The sequence below is a fragment of the Mus caroli genome, unplaced genomic scaffold (assembly GCF_978045245.1).
Source record: "Mus caroli unplaced genomic scaffold, Mus_caroli_1 scaffold_2, whole genome shotgun sequence".
NCBI classification, from domain to species: Eukaryota; Metazoa; Chordata; class Mammalia; order Rodentia; family Muridae; genus Mus; species Mus caroli.
In genome coordinates, this window is record NW_028227257.1 from 151,970,019 (window position 1) to 151,986,715 (window position 16,697).

Consider the following 16,697-nt stretch of genomic DNA (forward strand, 5'->3'; position numbering starts at 1 on the left):
CTTGGGCTGCAAGTTTGATGCCCTTGGCCTTGGACAGAGAACAGTTCCAACTCCAGCCTGGAGATTCCCAGAGAATGATGTGGGAAAGTTGATTAGAGCAGGTTGGAAATGTGGAAACGAATCCCTGATATTGTGAACAGTCTCAAGCTACCCTGTGCAGAGAACAACCCAGGGTAGCCCAGGGTAGCCTAGCCTAGGGCAGAGGGGTGTGTGTGTGGGTACCTGACAAAGGAAAGGAGAATCCAGGGAGAACTAAGCAGAGGACATTCAGGGAGCCCTTGGGAGATCAGGAAAACAGGGGTCGGCTGAGATGTGGCCAGAGACTCCTTAGGAAATGGAGCAGTCCATCCTGTGGACAGCAGGAAGCCACAGGTGTCAGCTTGGAACAGCTGTCAATCTCCCCTAAAACCTCAGCTTCTCTGTGGGGTGGGCAGGGCACCAGAGACGTAGTGTCTGCTGATGGAGACAATGCCTGGGAAAGCCTGGGGTCTTCTGTGTAAGGAGCCAGACTCCCTAGACTTGGCCTCCAGTGAATGCAGATTAGGATTTATTGGGCTGCGGCATCTGTAGCTGGAAAGCTGGGAGTCCAAGCTTCACCATTCCTGTGTGCTGTGTGACCCTGGACAAGCCGTTTGACCTCTCTGGGCATCCACTGCCCCAATCCCACCCTTTCCTGTGCACATTTAGTGAGGATAAATAATTAAGCTTTTCTATGTGAACCCCTCTGGCTCCTCAAAAGAGAGGTGCGGGAAGGGCAGCTGTAATTGTTACCAAAGGGGCCTCAGCCTGTGGCAAAATCATTCATGTTGGAGTCAGAAAGAGAAATAAAAAGCTGCACTAAACAAAACAAAGAACAAGTAAGTGGGCCATAGCAAGAAACCAGCTCTTAACGGCACCTCCCTCACGAGGCAGGGAGGGCTGGAATACGGGAGAGTACTTGCCCAGCGTGCAGGAGGCCCTGGGTTTTAGCTTTGCTCAAAGGGTGCCTCACCCCTCTACAGGCATGCCTGGTACTTGAAAGATGGAGGCCAGAGAACTAGACGTTCAAAGTTGTCCTCAGCTATAGAATGAGTCTGAGGAGAGCCTTTCTACATGAGACCCCGTCTCAAAACCCTAAATGAATACGTAGTCTTTCCTAGCTCTAAATCGCAAAGGTTTTCTCTTGTGCATTTGGCAGTGTCTGTTTTATAGTTGAACTGATATCCACCTGAAGTGAGAGACTGATGTGGAAGGACTTGGGTTTGTTTTGTTAGTTGCTCTAAGAGGCTCGGGATTGGGCACCACTCCACTTGTGACGAAGGTGGCTCTCCTGCCCGAAGGCGAACTCCACCACTTTAATCCCACAATTTACTGTAACGGTCACACAGCCTAATTTGGACTGTGCAAACTAAAGAAAGAATATCTGCCAAGAGTTTTGCTTAAGATTTCTTTTCCCTTTCCTTTCTCATCCCCACTCCTCGGTTCTTCTTGCTCCGTTTTCATGTATACGTGTGCATATGAGTGCCAGCACACACGTGCGGGCACAGGTACACATGTGCATGCATGTGTACACCTGTGTGTGGAGGACAGATTAGCCTCAGCTAACACTCCTCTGAGACAGGGTCTCTCCCTGGCCTGGAGCTTGCTGACTCAGCTAGCTGGCTGGCCATCAGCCTCAGACCTGTCTGCAACTCCCTAATGCTGGGATTAAAAGTGTGCACCACCACACCCAGTTTTTGTCCTTTTTTTTTTTTTTTCTTTTTAAACATGGGTCCTGAGGGAATGAACTAGGTTCTTCATTACTGGCAGAGCTATACTCCCACATCCCTATTCAGGGTGGAGCCCTGTCAGCCCCCAGCAGGCACGAATTGTTTCTGCCCTCTGGCACTGGCTGCCGATCAATGGTTGAGGTTCTTTGTGGGCTCATGCCCAGGTGGAAGGACACCCTAGCCAGGCTGTTTAGGGCAGGGTAGCTAGGACCCAACCTTGGAGAAGGCAATCCCACAGTTAAGTTGATATGCAAAGGAGAGACTGCATGTGGGAGTGTGCTGGCAAGGAGAAGACCCTAGCCAGGAAGAAAGGGCTGGGAGTCTAAGGAAAGCCATGCAGGGTAGAGTCGGTGCCAGGAGCTGAAGAGGAAGCTGAGTCAGGGGAATCACAGCTTCGAGTCCAGGTTTAGCACAGAAGCAGGAGTCGGTGCAGGAGCGATGACATCCAATTTATGGCCTGAGTTCTCTCCACACCAGGCTGGCCTCTGCACCTGTTTATCCACGTTAATGAGCCAGAACAGAAACTAGCCAGCTTGTGGGTGGCCGTGGAGGACCCAGGCCAGGGTTGTCTGCTATAACTCACCGCATCCTAGGCTCCCCCTGGCTCAGCCTCCACTGCTTCCTCCCAGAAAATAAGAATTGCTGGGCTGGCCAGAGCAGGACGCTGAGTGGGTCAGCCAGGCTGGGGGAGGGTTGAAGCACCGGCTCGGAGTGATGGATACGGTGGGGTGCTCTCTGGGAGCAGCCTCTTGGGGTAGATATTTCCAGATTACGCACACAGTGTCGTTAGAAACACAGCTATAAATTAGGTTGCTCAGAGGCATGGGGCGTGTAATAATTAAGTAATAAAAGTCACCACAGGAGTACAGGAGGCAGGAACAAAGAGCCACTGTCTGTCTATGAGAATCAAAGCCTTGGACCTCTGTTCAAAAAGAATTCAGCCTAGCAGATTCCCCAGGTCCTCTTGTGCCAAGGTGCAATAGGCTGGGGGAAGTGGGCAGATATTTAGGATCCCGGCTAACTCTGGTTGTCTCTGGGGCCACACTATCTTAACTCAACGAAGGGACCTGTCAGGGATTACAGTTTACTAGCACCAGGACAGCAGGGAAAGCTGAGAACTGGGACTAATGGGCAGCTGGGACTCAGTGCCAGCCAAGGGTACTGGCTGGGAATGTAGGCCTATGTGGTCAGAGCTTACACACTTCTACTATAGCTGCTTTGTAATGCTGGCTGTCCTGTTTGTGCAAAGGGAGGTGTGCATGTGTGTGCATGCATGCAGAAGTCAGGGGTCAGCTGTGGGTGTTAGAGGTCAACTGTGGTGTCTTCCTTGTTTTTGAGACTGGCTCTCTCATCAGCTTAGTGCTTGCCAAGTCTGCAAAGTGAGCCCCAGGTATCTGCTGGTTTTCCCCACCCCAGTACTCAGACTATCAGCACATATCATTACATCAGGCTGTTTCTACATAGATTCTGGAGATTTGAGTCAGGGCCTCAGGCTTGCATGGCAAGCGCATCACAGACTGAGTGCCAACCCAGCGCAAACACCTGCATTTCTTTTTTTAAGATTTATTTATCTATTTTATGTATATGAGTACACTTTAGCTGTACAGATGGTTGTGAGCCTTCATGTGGTTGTTGGTGATTGAATTTTTAGGACCTCTGCTTGTTCCGGTCAACCCTGCTCACTTATTCCCTGCTCGCTCCGACCCAAAGATTTATTTATTTATTATTATAAATAAGCACACTGTAGCTGTCTTCAGACCCACCAGAAGAGGTTGTCAGATCTCATTACTGATGGTTGTGAGCCACCATGTGGTTGCTGGATTTGAACTCAGGACCTTTGGAAGAGCAGTCAGTGCTCTTACCCGCTGAGTCATCTCTCCAGCTCAACGCCTGTATTTCTAAGCATTGACAGTGATTTCAGACTTTTAGGGCTGCCATTCAGAGCAGATCAATCAAATCCAGGGGCAGAGGTTTGCAGCCTATGACCTTGCTGGACAGTTAAGGGGCTTGCTTCTCCTCTGGGGTCTACCTACTCATCCTCTAGTCTGGGCAGAAAGGTCCTAGGTTGAGCTGCTCCGTTTACTCACCCTCCCTGGCTGCTTTCGAAAACCATCAGCACTATGACTGACCAGACAGGTGTCTATGTAGCTGAGAGGTGACTGTTGCAGCTTCCTACGACCTCAGAGGTGTCTCGGACTGAGAGAACCCTTAAACTACTGGTGTAGTGTTTCTGGCTCTGACTTTCTCACATCATTTCCCACAGCACTCTGGGGCTTCCTTAACAAGTTGTCACACATAGGAGTGAGGGAGGTTAGGGAGGAAGGTGGGAGGGCAGTAAACAATACAAACTCAAGGTCTCAAAGCTGTGGAGGTCAGAAGTCCAACCCTGAGGTGTCACCTCTCCCAATACCAGTGGTCCCAAGGGATTCTAGCTCGCATTCTGTATGGCTGGAGGATGTCTCTACTAGAAAGCACTGGTCTGGAGAGCTGGTCGCCTGGACTTTCCCCAAATACATGTGGCAGAAGATGCTGCACCCCTTCTAGTGCATGACTTCTGGAAGAGTCCTCTGCTAGCAAGGTCAAAATGGTCATTATTCGTTTTGTGGTGCTGGGGCTCGAACCCAGGGCCTCAGAAATGCTAGGCATCACTGCACCATTGAAATATCCCAAGCTTAGATGCACTCTTTTATGCCACAGCTGTGTTACCATAGTGGTAAAAGAATAGCAAAAAAGGCTGGCCATGCTGAAGTGACCATCCACTGGGAATTTCCTATTAGCCTTCTGGCCATTTCAGCCCCCACCAATGTGCATCGCCTATACTTCTCTTGATTATTCTAGTTTATTATTATTTATTACTATTACTATTACTATTATATATTTAATGTTTTAATTTATGTGTATTGGTACTTCTCCTGCATGTATGGCTATGTACTAGGTCAGTGCCTAGTGCCCTCAAAAGCCAGGACATCCGGTCTCCTGGAGCTGGAGTTTCAGACAGTTGTCAGCTGCCATGTGAGTGCTGGGAACTGAACCTGGATCCTCTGCAAGAGTGACCAGTGCTCTCAGTTGCTGAACCATCTCTCCAGCCCCCATTACCTCAGTCTGCGCCCCAGGCAGCCCTCCTCACTGAGAACTTAACTCTTGGAGGGTAGGTAGTGAAGACAGGGATTCATGGACTTGTGATCCTCTTGCCTCCACTTCCTGAGTCTTGGAGTTAGGACAGCTTTATTTTCTGCAGGTTTGACACAGTGCTGCGCCTTCCTGACTTGTGGCTATAGGCAGTGGGTTAGCTTCCTGTCTGTAGACAATAGGATGGCTTCCTGTCTGGTATGTGTGCACACTCTGTCTTACAAGCCGTTTAGAGTTCATTCTCAACCTGGAGTCCTGGCTACAAGGCGGTATCAGCAACAGGCCTGTCTCCTGGACAGCTACTGCTCACCAGCATCAACGTTCTCCTTTGCACATGGCCGCTGTCTGTTTGTACACCTGCCGTTCAATCTGTTTAGAGCTCAGTCCCAACCTACGAGCATTTTGGTTTGTTTTGCTTTGCTTTCTTAGAAGGACTTAGATCTACATTAGCTTTGAGCCCCGTGACTCAACTGACCTTACTTAGAGCGCTGCCCGACACTGTTCTCCTCCTCATCACTAAGGTGATGGAGGATTGTACCTGCAGAGCGCCCAGCACTGGCTCAGGTTTCCAAACTGCAAGCAGTGAAGACATCTAGTGCAACTTCAGAAAGAGATGGACCCTGATGCAAAGCTGAGGGTAGTCCTACCAGCCCAATGGGACTGACAAGTATGGAGCCAGTTCTCCAGGACAGGACAGAATTTGTGTGAGAAGAGTCCCCAAGAGTGACAGCTCATTACTCATGCAACTTGGCAGCTTTCTTGCTGAGGTGGACCAGGACAATCAGACACCAAGGCTGTAAAGGAAGATTCTGATGATTCGCCAGGGAGGTTAGACACTGAGGGTGGAACACCTTCTGGCAGGAGTCTTCTCCAGACTAGCCTCAGCAGACGAGGGCAGAGCCCAGGGTCTATGAGAGGCATAGCTGAAAGGGTTCTGAGGAGCCTACGAACCCTATCCAACATCAGTTCAAGGACAGAATCTTTGTTCCCTCAAAAGAAACTGCACGGAGGCTCCCCATGTTTGCAGAGCAGGTTGTGTATGGGATCTGATTCTCTGGGGTTTCTAGGCGCTACAGGAACCGTTTCCTGGCCCTGGGGAGCTAATTTGGTCTGCTGATGGCGAGGCCTGCGGCCCGTGGAGGTGTCTTGTTCTGTAAGCGGGTGCCCCGGTCTTACTCAGGCCTCAAGCTCTGTGTGCCCTTCTCCCCACAGGCCATCAACACCCTTCTTTGACCTGTTACAACATCGGTACCAGCAGCTGTGGGTACAGGAACAGAAGGCCACTCAGCAAGCCATCAAAATGGAGAAGAAACAGAAGGTAGTTGTGCCCTCACTTCTGAGGGGCTGAAGCTTAGGGAGGAAGAGAAGTGTTAGCATCAGGGAATGTGGCTGGGGCGGGAGCAGGGGCCTAGTTACATCTTGCTGCATTGAAATTCAAATCTAGACCAGTCTCAGTGATGCTTTCATTCCGCTTGTACTTGATCCTGGACTGTGTAAGAGATGGCTGGACATCAGTCAGCAGGCCCTGTCACCTCTGAGCTGGGATTAGGACCCAGTCACATTGACTCTTACATAGAGACCATCCCCTGATTTTCTGCCTCACTTGCTACAGAGGAAACTAGACCTCACTGCCACCAGCCTAGACAAGTGTGTGTCCCTCACTGGCTGGTGTGACAAGATAGAAAACCGTTTTACAGGGGTGTGTTAAAGAACATGTTTTCTTAGACAGTGTGAAAGTGTTTTGTTACTGAGTAACCTTCTCAGGAATAACACAGCTTCTCATTCCGGGATGGCAGGAGGCAGCATCCTTATCCTACATCCTAGGCAGCTGTCTTAGTCAGGGTTTCCTGCTGAGAACAGACACCAGGACCAAGGCAACTCCTTTATAAGGACAACACTTAATTGGGGCTGGCTTACAGGTTCAGAGGTTCCGTCCATTATTATCAAGGCGGGAGCAAGGCAGCATCCAGGCAGGCATGGTGCAGGAGGAGCTGAGAGTTCTATATCTTTATCTGAAGACTGCTAGCAGAAATCTGGCTTCCAGGCAGCTAGGAGGAGGTTCTTAAAGCCCACTCCCACGGTGACACACCTACTCCAACAAGGCCACACCTCTCAACAGTGCTACTCTCTGGGCTAAGCATATTCAAGCCATCACAGCAGGGAAAGCTGTAAGAAGAAGCCAGGGTAGTACAGGGAAGTGGGAGCTGCAGGCCCAAACTCCCCCAGTTGCTATGGATGTGTGCCCTTAGCAATGATGTGAAGTCACTTTGGTGAGATTTTTACCAGAAAAACATTTCCAGCTTTGCTTTGTGCTGTTCTATACATTTTTAAAGCACTCGGAGGCTCTTCCTTTAAAATATTCCAAACTTGAGATTTTGAGAGGGTCAAAAATCATGGTGCCTTCCCAGTTGATCCAGACCCGTGACTGCCATGTCAGCACCTGTGCTTTTTAGATTTCACTGGAAGTAGACGCAACAAGCCAGGTATGGGATCATGCACTCACCATGCGTACACCTGGGGTTGGAGTCAGAAGGGTCAGGAGTTCACGGTCAGATTTACCTGTCATAGCATCGAGGCCAGCCTAGGCTGTGGGAAAGATCCTCTGGGAAAGCAGAACAAACTGAAACCAGTCTCATACGCAGATCTCTGATCTTGCAACAATCACAGACAACACCCAAGCCTTGCTCAGCCTGCACTCCGGCTTCTGGGAGCTTTACCAACAGGTCAGCGTCTCCAGTTAGGATCTTAGATTGCTTCACTTTACGGAAAAACTGAGGTTCAGAGGAATGAAGGGACAGAGATTGGGAAGATAGCTCAGTTAGTACAGCGCCTACCAGGAAAGCATTAGGCCTGAGTTTGGATTCCCAGCACCCTGGTTAAAAGCTGGATGTCCAGTGCTGAGGACAGGGGAGAGAGACAAGACTTCCTGGGGTTTAACTGGGAAGCTCTAGGTTCAGTGAGAGACTCTCTCTGAAAGATATAAGTGAAGAGTGATTGAGGAAGGCCCCAGACATCGGCCTCTGACATTTACAGGCATGTGCGTCCCCCCAAACACACAAGCGCACACCCTCAAAGAGAAGAGGCAGGGGGATGAAATGACTCTCCACACCCACAAAGAGAAGAGGCAGGGGGATGAAATGACTCTCCAGTGGCTTCTGACAGATGTGTCTGGCCCAAGTGCAGGCTCTTCTTGACGCTGGAGCCCTTGCTTGCTGATTACTTGAACACTAGAAGATCAGCAAAATGGCTCTAGGGACATATTGGGGTTCAGGGGAGCCTTTGCAGGTGGGATTGTGTCACCTTTAGGATGTGTGTCTCCACATGGTTTGGTGTTCATCAGAGAAGCCAGCATCGAAATGTTTTCAAAATGGCCTGTGGTTAGTTAGTCTGTTAATAAGTCAACACGCTGTATAACGGTGCATTTCAGTGGGAGCATTAGTACTCCAAGCTGTTTCGTTGCTCCACAGGGGGTCACCCCACTTTAATCAGGAGCTAGGTCCCACCACTCAGAGCCTCTCTGCCCCTCCCACTAAAGCAGACAGTCATGTTGAACCAGAAGATATCTATCCTGGGTTCATAGTGGAGACCTGTGTGATGCAAGAGACGAACAGAGGGGCTGGAGAGATGGCTCAGGAGCTAGACACACACTGCTTTTCCAGAGGACTGGAGTTCAGTTCTCAGCACCTGTGTCTGTTGGCTCACAATGACCCAGTATTCCAGCTCCAGAGGATTAAAGCACCTCTGCAGACACACACACACACACACACACACACAGAGAGAGAGAGAGAGAGAGAGACAGAGACAGAGACAGAGACAGAGACAGAGACAGAGAGACAGAGAGAGACAGAGAGACAGAGAGAGAGAGAGAGAGAGAGAAGAAATATCAGATAAAATATTTAAAATGAGGACTTCCCCTGACTTAGGAATTTTTCCAAAGAAATGAAGACTCAAAGAAACAGGCCTGCATATTTTCATATTGGGTTTGAGGAGATGATGGGCCATCCTGGGAAAGAGGTGTAGACAGAATATGGTCAGATGGAGATTTTTAAAGGTCTATGTGTTCAGACTCTCCTCTGTGCCCTGCATTTTCAGAGACATGGAGGCCCTTTCCTCCTATAGGAAAGCAGCCCTTCAGAGGGGCTCAGGGCCCTGCAACAGAAGGCAGAGCATCCTTCCTGGAATGCAGGTCCCACCTCAAGGATGAAGGGTGGCAGCATGTGAGGGCTGGACGAGCTTCCTGGGTATGTCCTTCCTTTCGAGAGGCTGAGGTAGTATGTTTTGGTGAATAATGTCATGAGTCCCCTGCCTTAGCACAGAGTAGACCTTCAGAAAGTTGCAAGCCAGCATCAGAATTCTCTTCTCATTCTGTGTGTGTGCAAATGCACGCACACATACACACACATTCAGGTATACAGACACACATGTAGAAGCTAGAGGTCAACACTGAGTATCTTCCTCAATCGCTTTCCCCTTGCTTTTTGAGTTAGTCTCTCACTGAGCCTGGAACTCCCTGGTTCATAGACTGTCTGCCCAGCAAACCCACGATCTTCCTGCCTCTACCTCCCCAAAACTGAGGTTACAGACAAGCGCCACCACACCCTGCTTTCTATGTGAGTACTGGGATTCGAACTGAGGTCTTCACATTTTCCTGGCAAGCACTTTACCCACTGAACTGTCTCCATAGCATCCTGATCCAAGTCTTTGTAGGTACCGTGTTGTCTTGCATATGCTAGTGAAGTCACGAGGTACTGAGCCTTGTCTGAGCCAATCACAACTTACCAGGCTTGAAAAGATACTCAGTGTCCAAGGCCAAATCACCCATATCCCAGAGGAAGCCTGGCTCTGCTGTAAGCCTGCATGCTGCCGAGGGGAACCCTAGCTCTTGGACAGCACTGATCCCTAATGAAGTTCTTGGTGACAATTGCCATGTAGTCAGCAGTGACCTTGAGCTGGCTACTCTACCCAAAGCACGAATGAGCAGCTCCTATGAGAACCATGCTGTCAGGCATCGGCACACCCTTTCTAGTCAAGGAAATGCAGCTTCGGAAAGGCCCCAAGGCTGTGCCTGTGCATTCCTAAGCCCAACTTGACCACCTCTCTACCCTGACTTAAAATCTCAGCCTTGCTTTAGATGACAGAGTGAACATCCAACTTAAGGGCTTAGAAGTTACTTGTACCAGCCTGTTCTACAGAGTGAGTTCCAGGACAGCCTACACAGAGAAACCCTGTCTTGAAAAACCAAAAGAAGAAGAAGAAGGAGAAGGAGAAGGAAGGAGGAGGAGGAGGAGGAGGAGGAGGAGGAGGAGAAGAAGAAGAAGAAGAAGAAGAAGAAGAAGAAGAAGAAAAGAAGAAGAAGAAGAAGAAGAAGAAGAAGAAGAAGAGAAGAAGAAGAGAGAGAGAGAGAAAGAGAGAAAGAAAGAAGAAAGAAGAGAAGAGAAGAGAAGAGGAGGGGAGGGGAGGGGAGGGGAGGGGAGGGGAGGGGGGGAGGGGAGGGGAGGGGGGGGAGGGGAGGGGAGGGGAGGGGAGGGGAGGGGAGGGGAGGGGAGGGGAAAGAGAAAAAGAGAAAGAGAAAGAGAAAGAGAAAGAGAAAGAGAAAGAGAAAGAGAGAGAGAGAGAGAGAAAGAGAAAGAGAAAGAGAAAAAGAGAGAAAGAGAAAGAGAAAGAGAAAGAAAGAGAAAGAGAAGAGAGAAGAGAGAAGAGAGAAGAGAAGAGAAGAGAAGAGAAGAGAAGAGAAGAGAAGAGAAGAGAAGAGAAGAGAAGAGAAGAGAAGAGAAGAGAAGAGAAGAGAAGAGAAGAGAAATTACTCGTAGACATGCTACATTAGCAGTATGGCCCGACCATAGGAATCTGTAGAGACAAAGGCTGCTTTCCTTCCTCCAGTTCTTAGTTGTCACAAGCGTTGTCTGCTTATACCTAGGTCACTTTAGGTCTGGTCCCAGGGCTCTGCACTTTCAGCCTAAACCAGTTGGAAGAATTCTAGGAACAGGGAGAAGGGCGTTTTATAGCTTGGGCTTATATGCTACAAATGGTGCCTAAAAGATTTATAGAAACCTGTAGAATTCACATGTAGGCCTGCCAAGTTTCAACCCCTAGCCTATCCCATGGCCTGTCCCCAGAAAACTGCCACAACAAAGACTGTAGGAAGCAAGGCAGTAAAGGAGCAAAGGGAGCAGGCTGGGGAGGCCCTCGGAGAGAGGTGGGAAGCCACTGGATACCTGTGCCTCTCTTCCTCCTCCTCATCACTCCAGATATGGCTCCAGCATCTGTAACTCCAAGATCTAGGTGACTGCAGGACTAACTTCTGCTGAGGTCTCACTCCTTGGCTGCAGACAGACACACTCTACTGTGTCCTCACATGTTGGGGAGAACCCTTATCACCCTCCCCGCTGTTCTATGGACTGCAGTTGTGTTGAATTGAAACCCACTCTTGACTCCATTTAACCTCAAGTACCCTCATAAGCCTCATCTCCACAGTCACATGGGGGTTAGGGCAGCACCATTTGAGTTTGGAAGGAACACATCTCAATCCTGGACAGACACCTTGTAAAACAAGACTGATTATAAACCTGCTGGTACCTGTTAGTGGGGCTCCACCACTAAAGGTGGGGAAGAAATGGGCTTCCCCACCTTTGAAGCCCATGAGAGACCTCTCAGACTCTAGGCATGCTCAAGTTCCCTCTCCCCAAAGATGCCCACCATCTTTCCTCCTTCCTCCTGGGCAGGCCATCACCATGGGACAGTGACATCAGGGTTCCCTGTGAACCACGGAAGCTGTGTTAGTTTTAGGGTAGAAGGTAGAGATTCTCAAACAGCTGCTGCTCTATGGTTAAACCAGAAACCAAAAGTGTCTTAGTCAGGGTTCTATTGCTGCGAGGAAACACCATGACCAAAAGCAAGTTGGGGAGGAAAGGGTTAATTTGGCTTACATTTCCAGATCAGCGCCCATTATTGGAGGAAGTTGGGACAGGAACTCACACAGGGCTGGAACCTGGAGCAGGAGCCGATGCAGAGGCCATGGAGGGGTGCTGCTTACTGGCTTGCTTCCCTGGCTTGCTCAGCCTGTCTTCTTATAGAACTCAGTTGGAGGGGGTGGCTCTTGTGCACTGTATATTCAGTTGCTGACTTCTGTGCCCAGAGATCTGGTTATAGTTCAGATGTTAGCACTGTCACAATTATTGAACATTTATCAATATTGTGTATAGAATGGTCTCCAATTATCTCTGATTGGTTAAAGAGCTGTTCAGCCATTGGCTGGGCAGAGGAGATAGGAAGGCTGAACTTCCGATCCCAGCCAGGGGGCCCAGGGAGAGAGAGAAGTAAGGGGAGGACCACGCAGAGAGAAGGTAGAGAGGCCATGTGGAGTGGCCAGGAGGATTCGCCATGTGTTTGCAGTGAGAGAGCAGACATGAGGACACACATGGACTAGAGTGAGCCAGGGCAAGGCTCAGATTAAAGGTAAAGGACCATGTGGCTGGGAAGTAGATAGCTTAGAGGGTCAGAATCACTCAGAATCTGCCCAGCCTAGACTTAAAGCTTGTTGCTAAGCTTAATAGGTCTTTGTGTCAATTATTTGGGAGCTAGAATGAGAACAGATAAAGTTCTCAGGCTTAAATTAAAGACTACACCCAGGACCACCAGCCCGCAATGGGCTGGGCACTCCCCTACTGATCAGTAATTGAGAAAATGTCTTACTGTTGGATTTCATGAAGGCATTTCCTCATCTGAGGCTCCTTCTGGTCTGATGACTCCAGCTTGTGTTAAGTTGATACACAAAGCCAGCCAGTACCCAAAGCAACCATGAACTGTACACAGGGGTAGGGCCAGTGCTGTGAAATGGCCAGAGAGAAAGTTCAAGCTAGAGGGAAGGGACCCTCAAGACTGTCTGTCCATAATTCTACCCCCTAATCCAAGGCCCCATGGTCACTGTCCTGGTGTGTTAGCTGTGTTGTTGATAGGACATGCATGACAAAATAACTTAAAGAGGGAGGGACTTCTTTGGGCTCAGTGTTTGAAGGTAGGTCTGTCATGGCTGAGAAGGCTTGGAGGTAGGAGTTACATTGTATCAATCAGGAAGCAGGGAGAGAATGGATGTCTGTGCTCACCTCTCTCCTTTTTTCCATTGGTCCAGGACCCCAGGCTGTGCTATAGACGTGCTCACATCCGGTGTGTGTCTTCCCTCCTCACTTAGCCCTAGCTAGAAACTACTCCTCAGACATGTTCAGAGGGTTGGTTTCCACGGCGATTCTAAAGCCTCCAGGTAGCAGGGCGAGCATCTCAGCACTGCCTCTCTGGCCTGCAGGTGATCCTGGGGAAGCTGTATGAGACAAGGAGCAGTCAGCTGAGGAAGTACAAGCCTCCGGTGAAGCTGGATGCTCTCTGGCACATGCCTCACTTCAAGAAGGTCAGTGGCACCTGCAGCCACCTTTCTGCACCAAAGCTGGGGCTGGCTGATGTCAGATTTCCGTGGGCTTCTGACCATCAGTGGTGGCAGTTGACATTTAGGGGCTTTCCTTCTATCCAGGTTCTGAGTCCACTTAGCTCATCAGAGATTTTAATTTTTTAAACATGTGTGTAGTATGTGATTGGAGAGGGGCGGGAGTATGCACATGTATGTATGTATATGAGTGCAGATGTCCACTATGAAAACCTCTTTGGGTGTCACTTCTGTCTTTTCCTGGAATCCAGGTGGACCCCTGTGTTTGGTCTTGTACAGACAGTTAGGTGGCCTAAACTGGGCATTTTCCTGCCTGTACTTCCTATCTCGCTGTAGGTATGCTGGGACTGTAGAGGCAGGCTGTGGCAGCTGACATCATGTGGCTTCTGGAGATTCGAACTCCTCATACTTGTGCAGCACTGAGCCGTCCCGTCAGCCCTCGGCTAAGACTCTTGATAAGCACCCATGGACAAGCTGCTGATGTTGACCTGTTTTATAGACAGAAAACATGGAGAATGCTGGGAAGAGGCAGAACCTTGGGAAATCTCAGGTCATCTCAGCACAGAGCTGGGATGACTGGCTACCTAAAAGCAGAGGCTGTCTGTATAGAGAAGCATCTACTCTAGTTTAGGGCCCAAATGTGTCTTGTATGGGGAAGATGCACCCAGATGGGAAAGAAGCTTGTGCCCTCACTGCTAATCCACCTGAATGATGGTACCAGTGGAGAGGCAGGAAATGACCCCCTAAGCGGAGCATCTGAATAAAGGGGAGTTGGGATACAGGGGCCAGGCTGCGCTCTGGCTTTAGAGCGGACCTTGTTCTTTCACCATGTGACCCTGTAACACCCAGGGAGTCATGATCAGCAATTTTTAGCAAGACAAGGACAATGTTGGGTAGGTCAGGGTAGCATTACAGACTAAGGGAAACGGGAGGGCTGGAAATGCAGGTCTAGGACAAGAGAGGCTGCCTAGGCAGGCTGTGTGCAGCCAACCCAGGCAGAAGGAGTCTTTCTTGAAGGTCATGAGGGACACCTCTGGCCCTATCAAGACAGCTGCACCAGCGATATTCCCAGGCAGCTGGCCCGGCTGTGCTGCCTGAAACTCTGAGTTAGACAGTGACAGGACCGCTGCCTTCCTGAGCCTAATGCACTTGAACAAGCTGCTGAGCTTCCGCGGGAAAGCGGCTCTGCCACACTGGATGTGGTCTCTTGTGCCTTGCCCAAATGGCCTCCATCGACAGATGTCAGTGACCATGTGCCCTGCTGCCCATCAGCCCAGGCCTCTGCTGGGCTCACAACAAATGTCACAGAAAGAACATGACTGAACACTGATCGGGAGGTGGCGGGAGTCACTGCCACACTGCCACCTCTTAGCACCTGTCAGCACACGAAGTCTCAACAGCAAAACCTCCCTCTGGTTTCTCCATCTCGCTGTGTCCCACACAGATCTCTCTTCTTGCCTTCAGTTGGTCGCTACCTCTCCCGAGGTCTCTCCCTCTCCCCATACCCCCCACCCCCGCCGCAGATCTCATTTTCTCCTTGGCCCTGTTTTCTATTATGCATGTGACCAAGTGCATGCAAGCATCTCAGTGACATTGCCAGAGGGGCACCAGGGTCCCCAGCTCCCATGGGCACAAGATGCCTTCCAGGTGGCCTCTATTTTTACAATGCTGGGCCTGATAAAAGCTTGGGGGTAGAAATGAGTCAGTGTTTCTGTTTGGAAGAGAGGGGGTTTGTCTCAGGGTCTGGGGAGTTCTGCTACCCATTAGGACTTCTGAGGTACTGTTAGAAGCAGTTACCCAGCAACGACAACTCTTTCTGGTGGCAGGCATCATGTGTGGCTAATGCGGTGTAGAGAATGACAATTTATCCTCAGGACAAACATCCCAACCCAGCCTTGTAGGTGAAGAGGGTCCAGGGCTTCTTCAGCCTCTCTGGAGTGGCTCGCCTGGAACCTTGCATAGCACCTTTCTTGACCATGCTGGTAACACACTAACCATTTGAGACAGAGGGGCAAGGCCAAGTCCCAAGTCTTTCCTGTGTGTCTTCCAAGGACACCTCTGGGATCACCTACCATACAGGCCCTGGAATGCAGCATGTGTGCTAGGTTCTTTGAGCAGGACTGCTCAGGTACATTATCGTACATTCGAGAGCCTCAGACCTCTGAGAGCTGCCATTATCTTAACTGAGCCTGCAGCACAAACTCAGTGCTGGAAGCACAATGTGTATGTACTGCAGTATGGAGACTGAAGGCAGCTGCCTTAATCTTGAGGTTCCTGGGACTGCTTTCTGTCTCCGAAGCACCTCTATCAGGTCCTTCCTCATCGCCGAGGGGTGCCTGAGGCCTCAAAGCTTCTCTTTGAAAGGCTTAGCAACTTTAGTCAGGTGATTAACTAGACAGTCTTTCATCTTCCTCAGTAATGCATAAGTCCACAAGAACCAGGCCCTAGCCATGTCCTCAGAGCTAAGCAGGGTGCCTGGCTCAGAGGAGGTGGTGAATCACCCTGCAATGAATGGATAAATGAAAGGGTAACCAGACCAGAGTGACTGAAGATTTTCAAAGGCTCTCACGGACACAGTGAAAGCCTCACACAGATGCCCAGCACTGCCATGTTCCTGCCACCAAGCAGGGGCTGTGCTCAGAAGGCATGCCAGGCCCAGGTCAGGCTGCTGTTGTTTCATGGTACAAGAAGCCCCAGGAGGGTCTTTGTCTGGGTCGAATGTCACTGCTGATCTGCCGCCCCCATCCTGGCCCCATTATGATGGGAAAATGCATTTCCAAAAAAGTTGAACCTGTCACAGTGATGGATAACCTAAGCAGACCCTCCCTGCTCAAGAACAGATGTGGAGGCTGAACTCTGTCAGAAATAATTAAACACCTTTCACATGGAAAAGCGGCAGGCAGGCTCAGGCGTCCACCCTGGGCTGGGTCAATGTGTCAGACAGGCTGCTTTCTGCTCCCTATCAGCCTGTTACGAGGGGGTCTGGGGAGAGCCCGAGGCCAAGGAAGGCAGTGGCACATCCTTGTAGTGGGCCTTGCAGACAGGGCCTCCAGTGGCCCTGGCTTCTTTCTAGTCTTTGTGTCCTGCAGTTGGCAAGCAGTAGCAGTACCAGGGTGGATGGTTACCCATTAGCTGATTTGGATGTTCATAATGTGAGGGCCTAGTTGAGAGGCTGGGAGTTTGGAGCTTCAGTCTTTACATCCAAAAATGAAAGTAGGCTCAGGGGCTGGAGAAATGGCTCAGTGGTTAAGAATACTGACTGCTCTTCCAGAGGCCCTGAGTTCAATTCCTAGCAACCACATGGTGGCTCACAACCATATGTAATGGGATCTGATGCCCTCTTCTGGTGTGTCTAAAGACAACTACAGTGTACGCATATAAATAAA

At 50.0% G+C, this 16,697-nt stretch overlaps 1 protein-coding gene across 2 annotated transcripts in view; it reads left to right on the forward strand.

The window, feature by feature from the left end:
• The window catches only part of Cfap77 (cilia and flagella associated protein 77), a 127,733-nt gene that overhangs the window by 85,214 nt on the left and 25,822 nt on the right, over positions 1–16,697 (forward strand). Inside the window, exons 4-6 of one of the 2 annotated variants that reach the window (XM_021156179.2) lie at positions 6,090–6,195; positions 13,177–13,278; positions 13,648–13,734. In XM_021156179.2, the coding sequence (XP_021011838.1) occupies positions 6,090–6,195; positions 13,177–13,278; positions 13,648–13,734 (295 nt within the window). Of the gene's footprint in view, positions 1–6,089; positions 6,196–13,176; positions 13,279–13,647; positions 13,735–16,697 lie in introns of those variants that run through there. The other variant, XM_021156178.2, reaches the window with a different exon arrangement.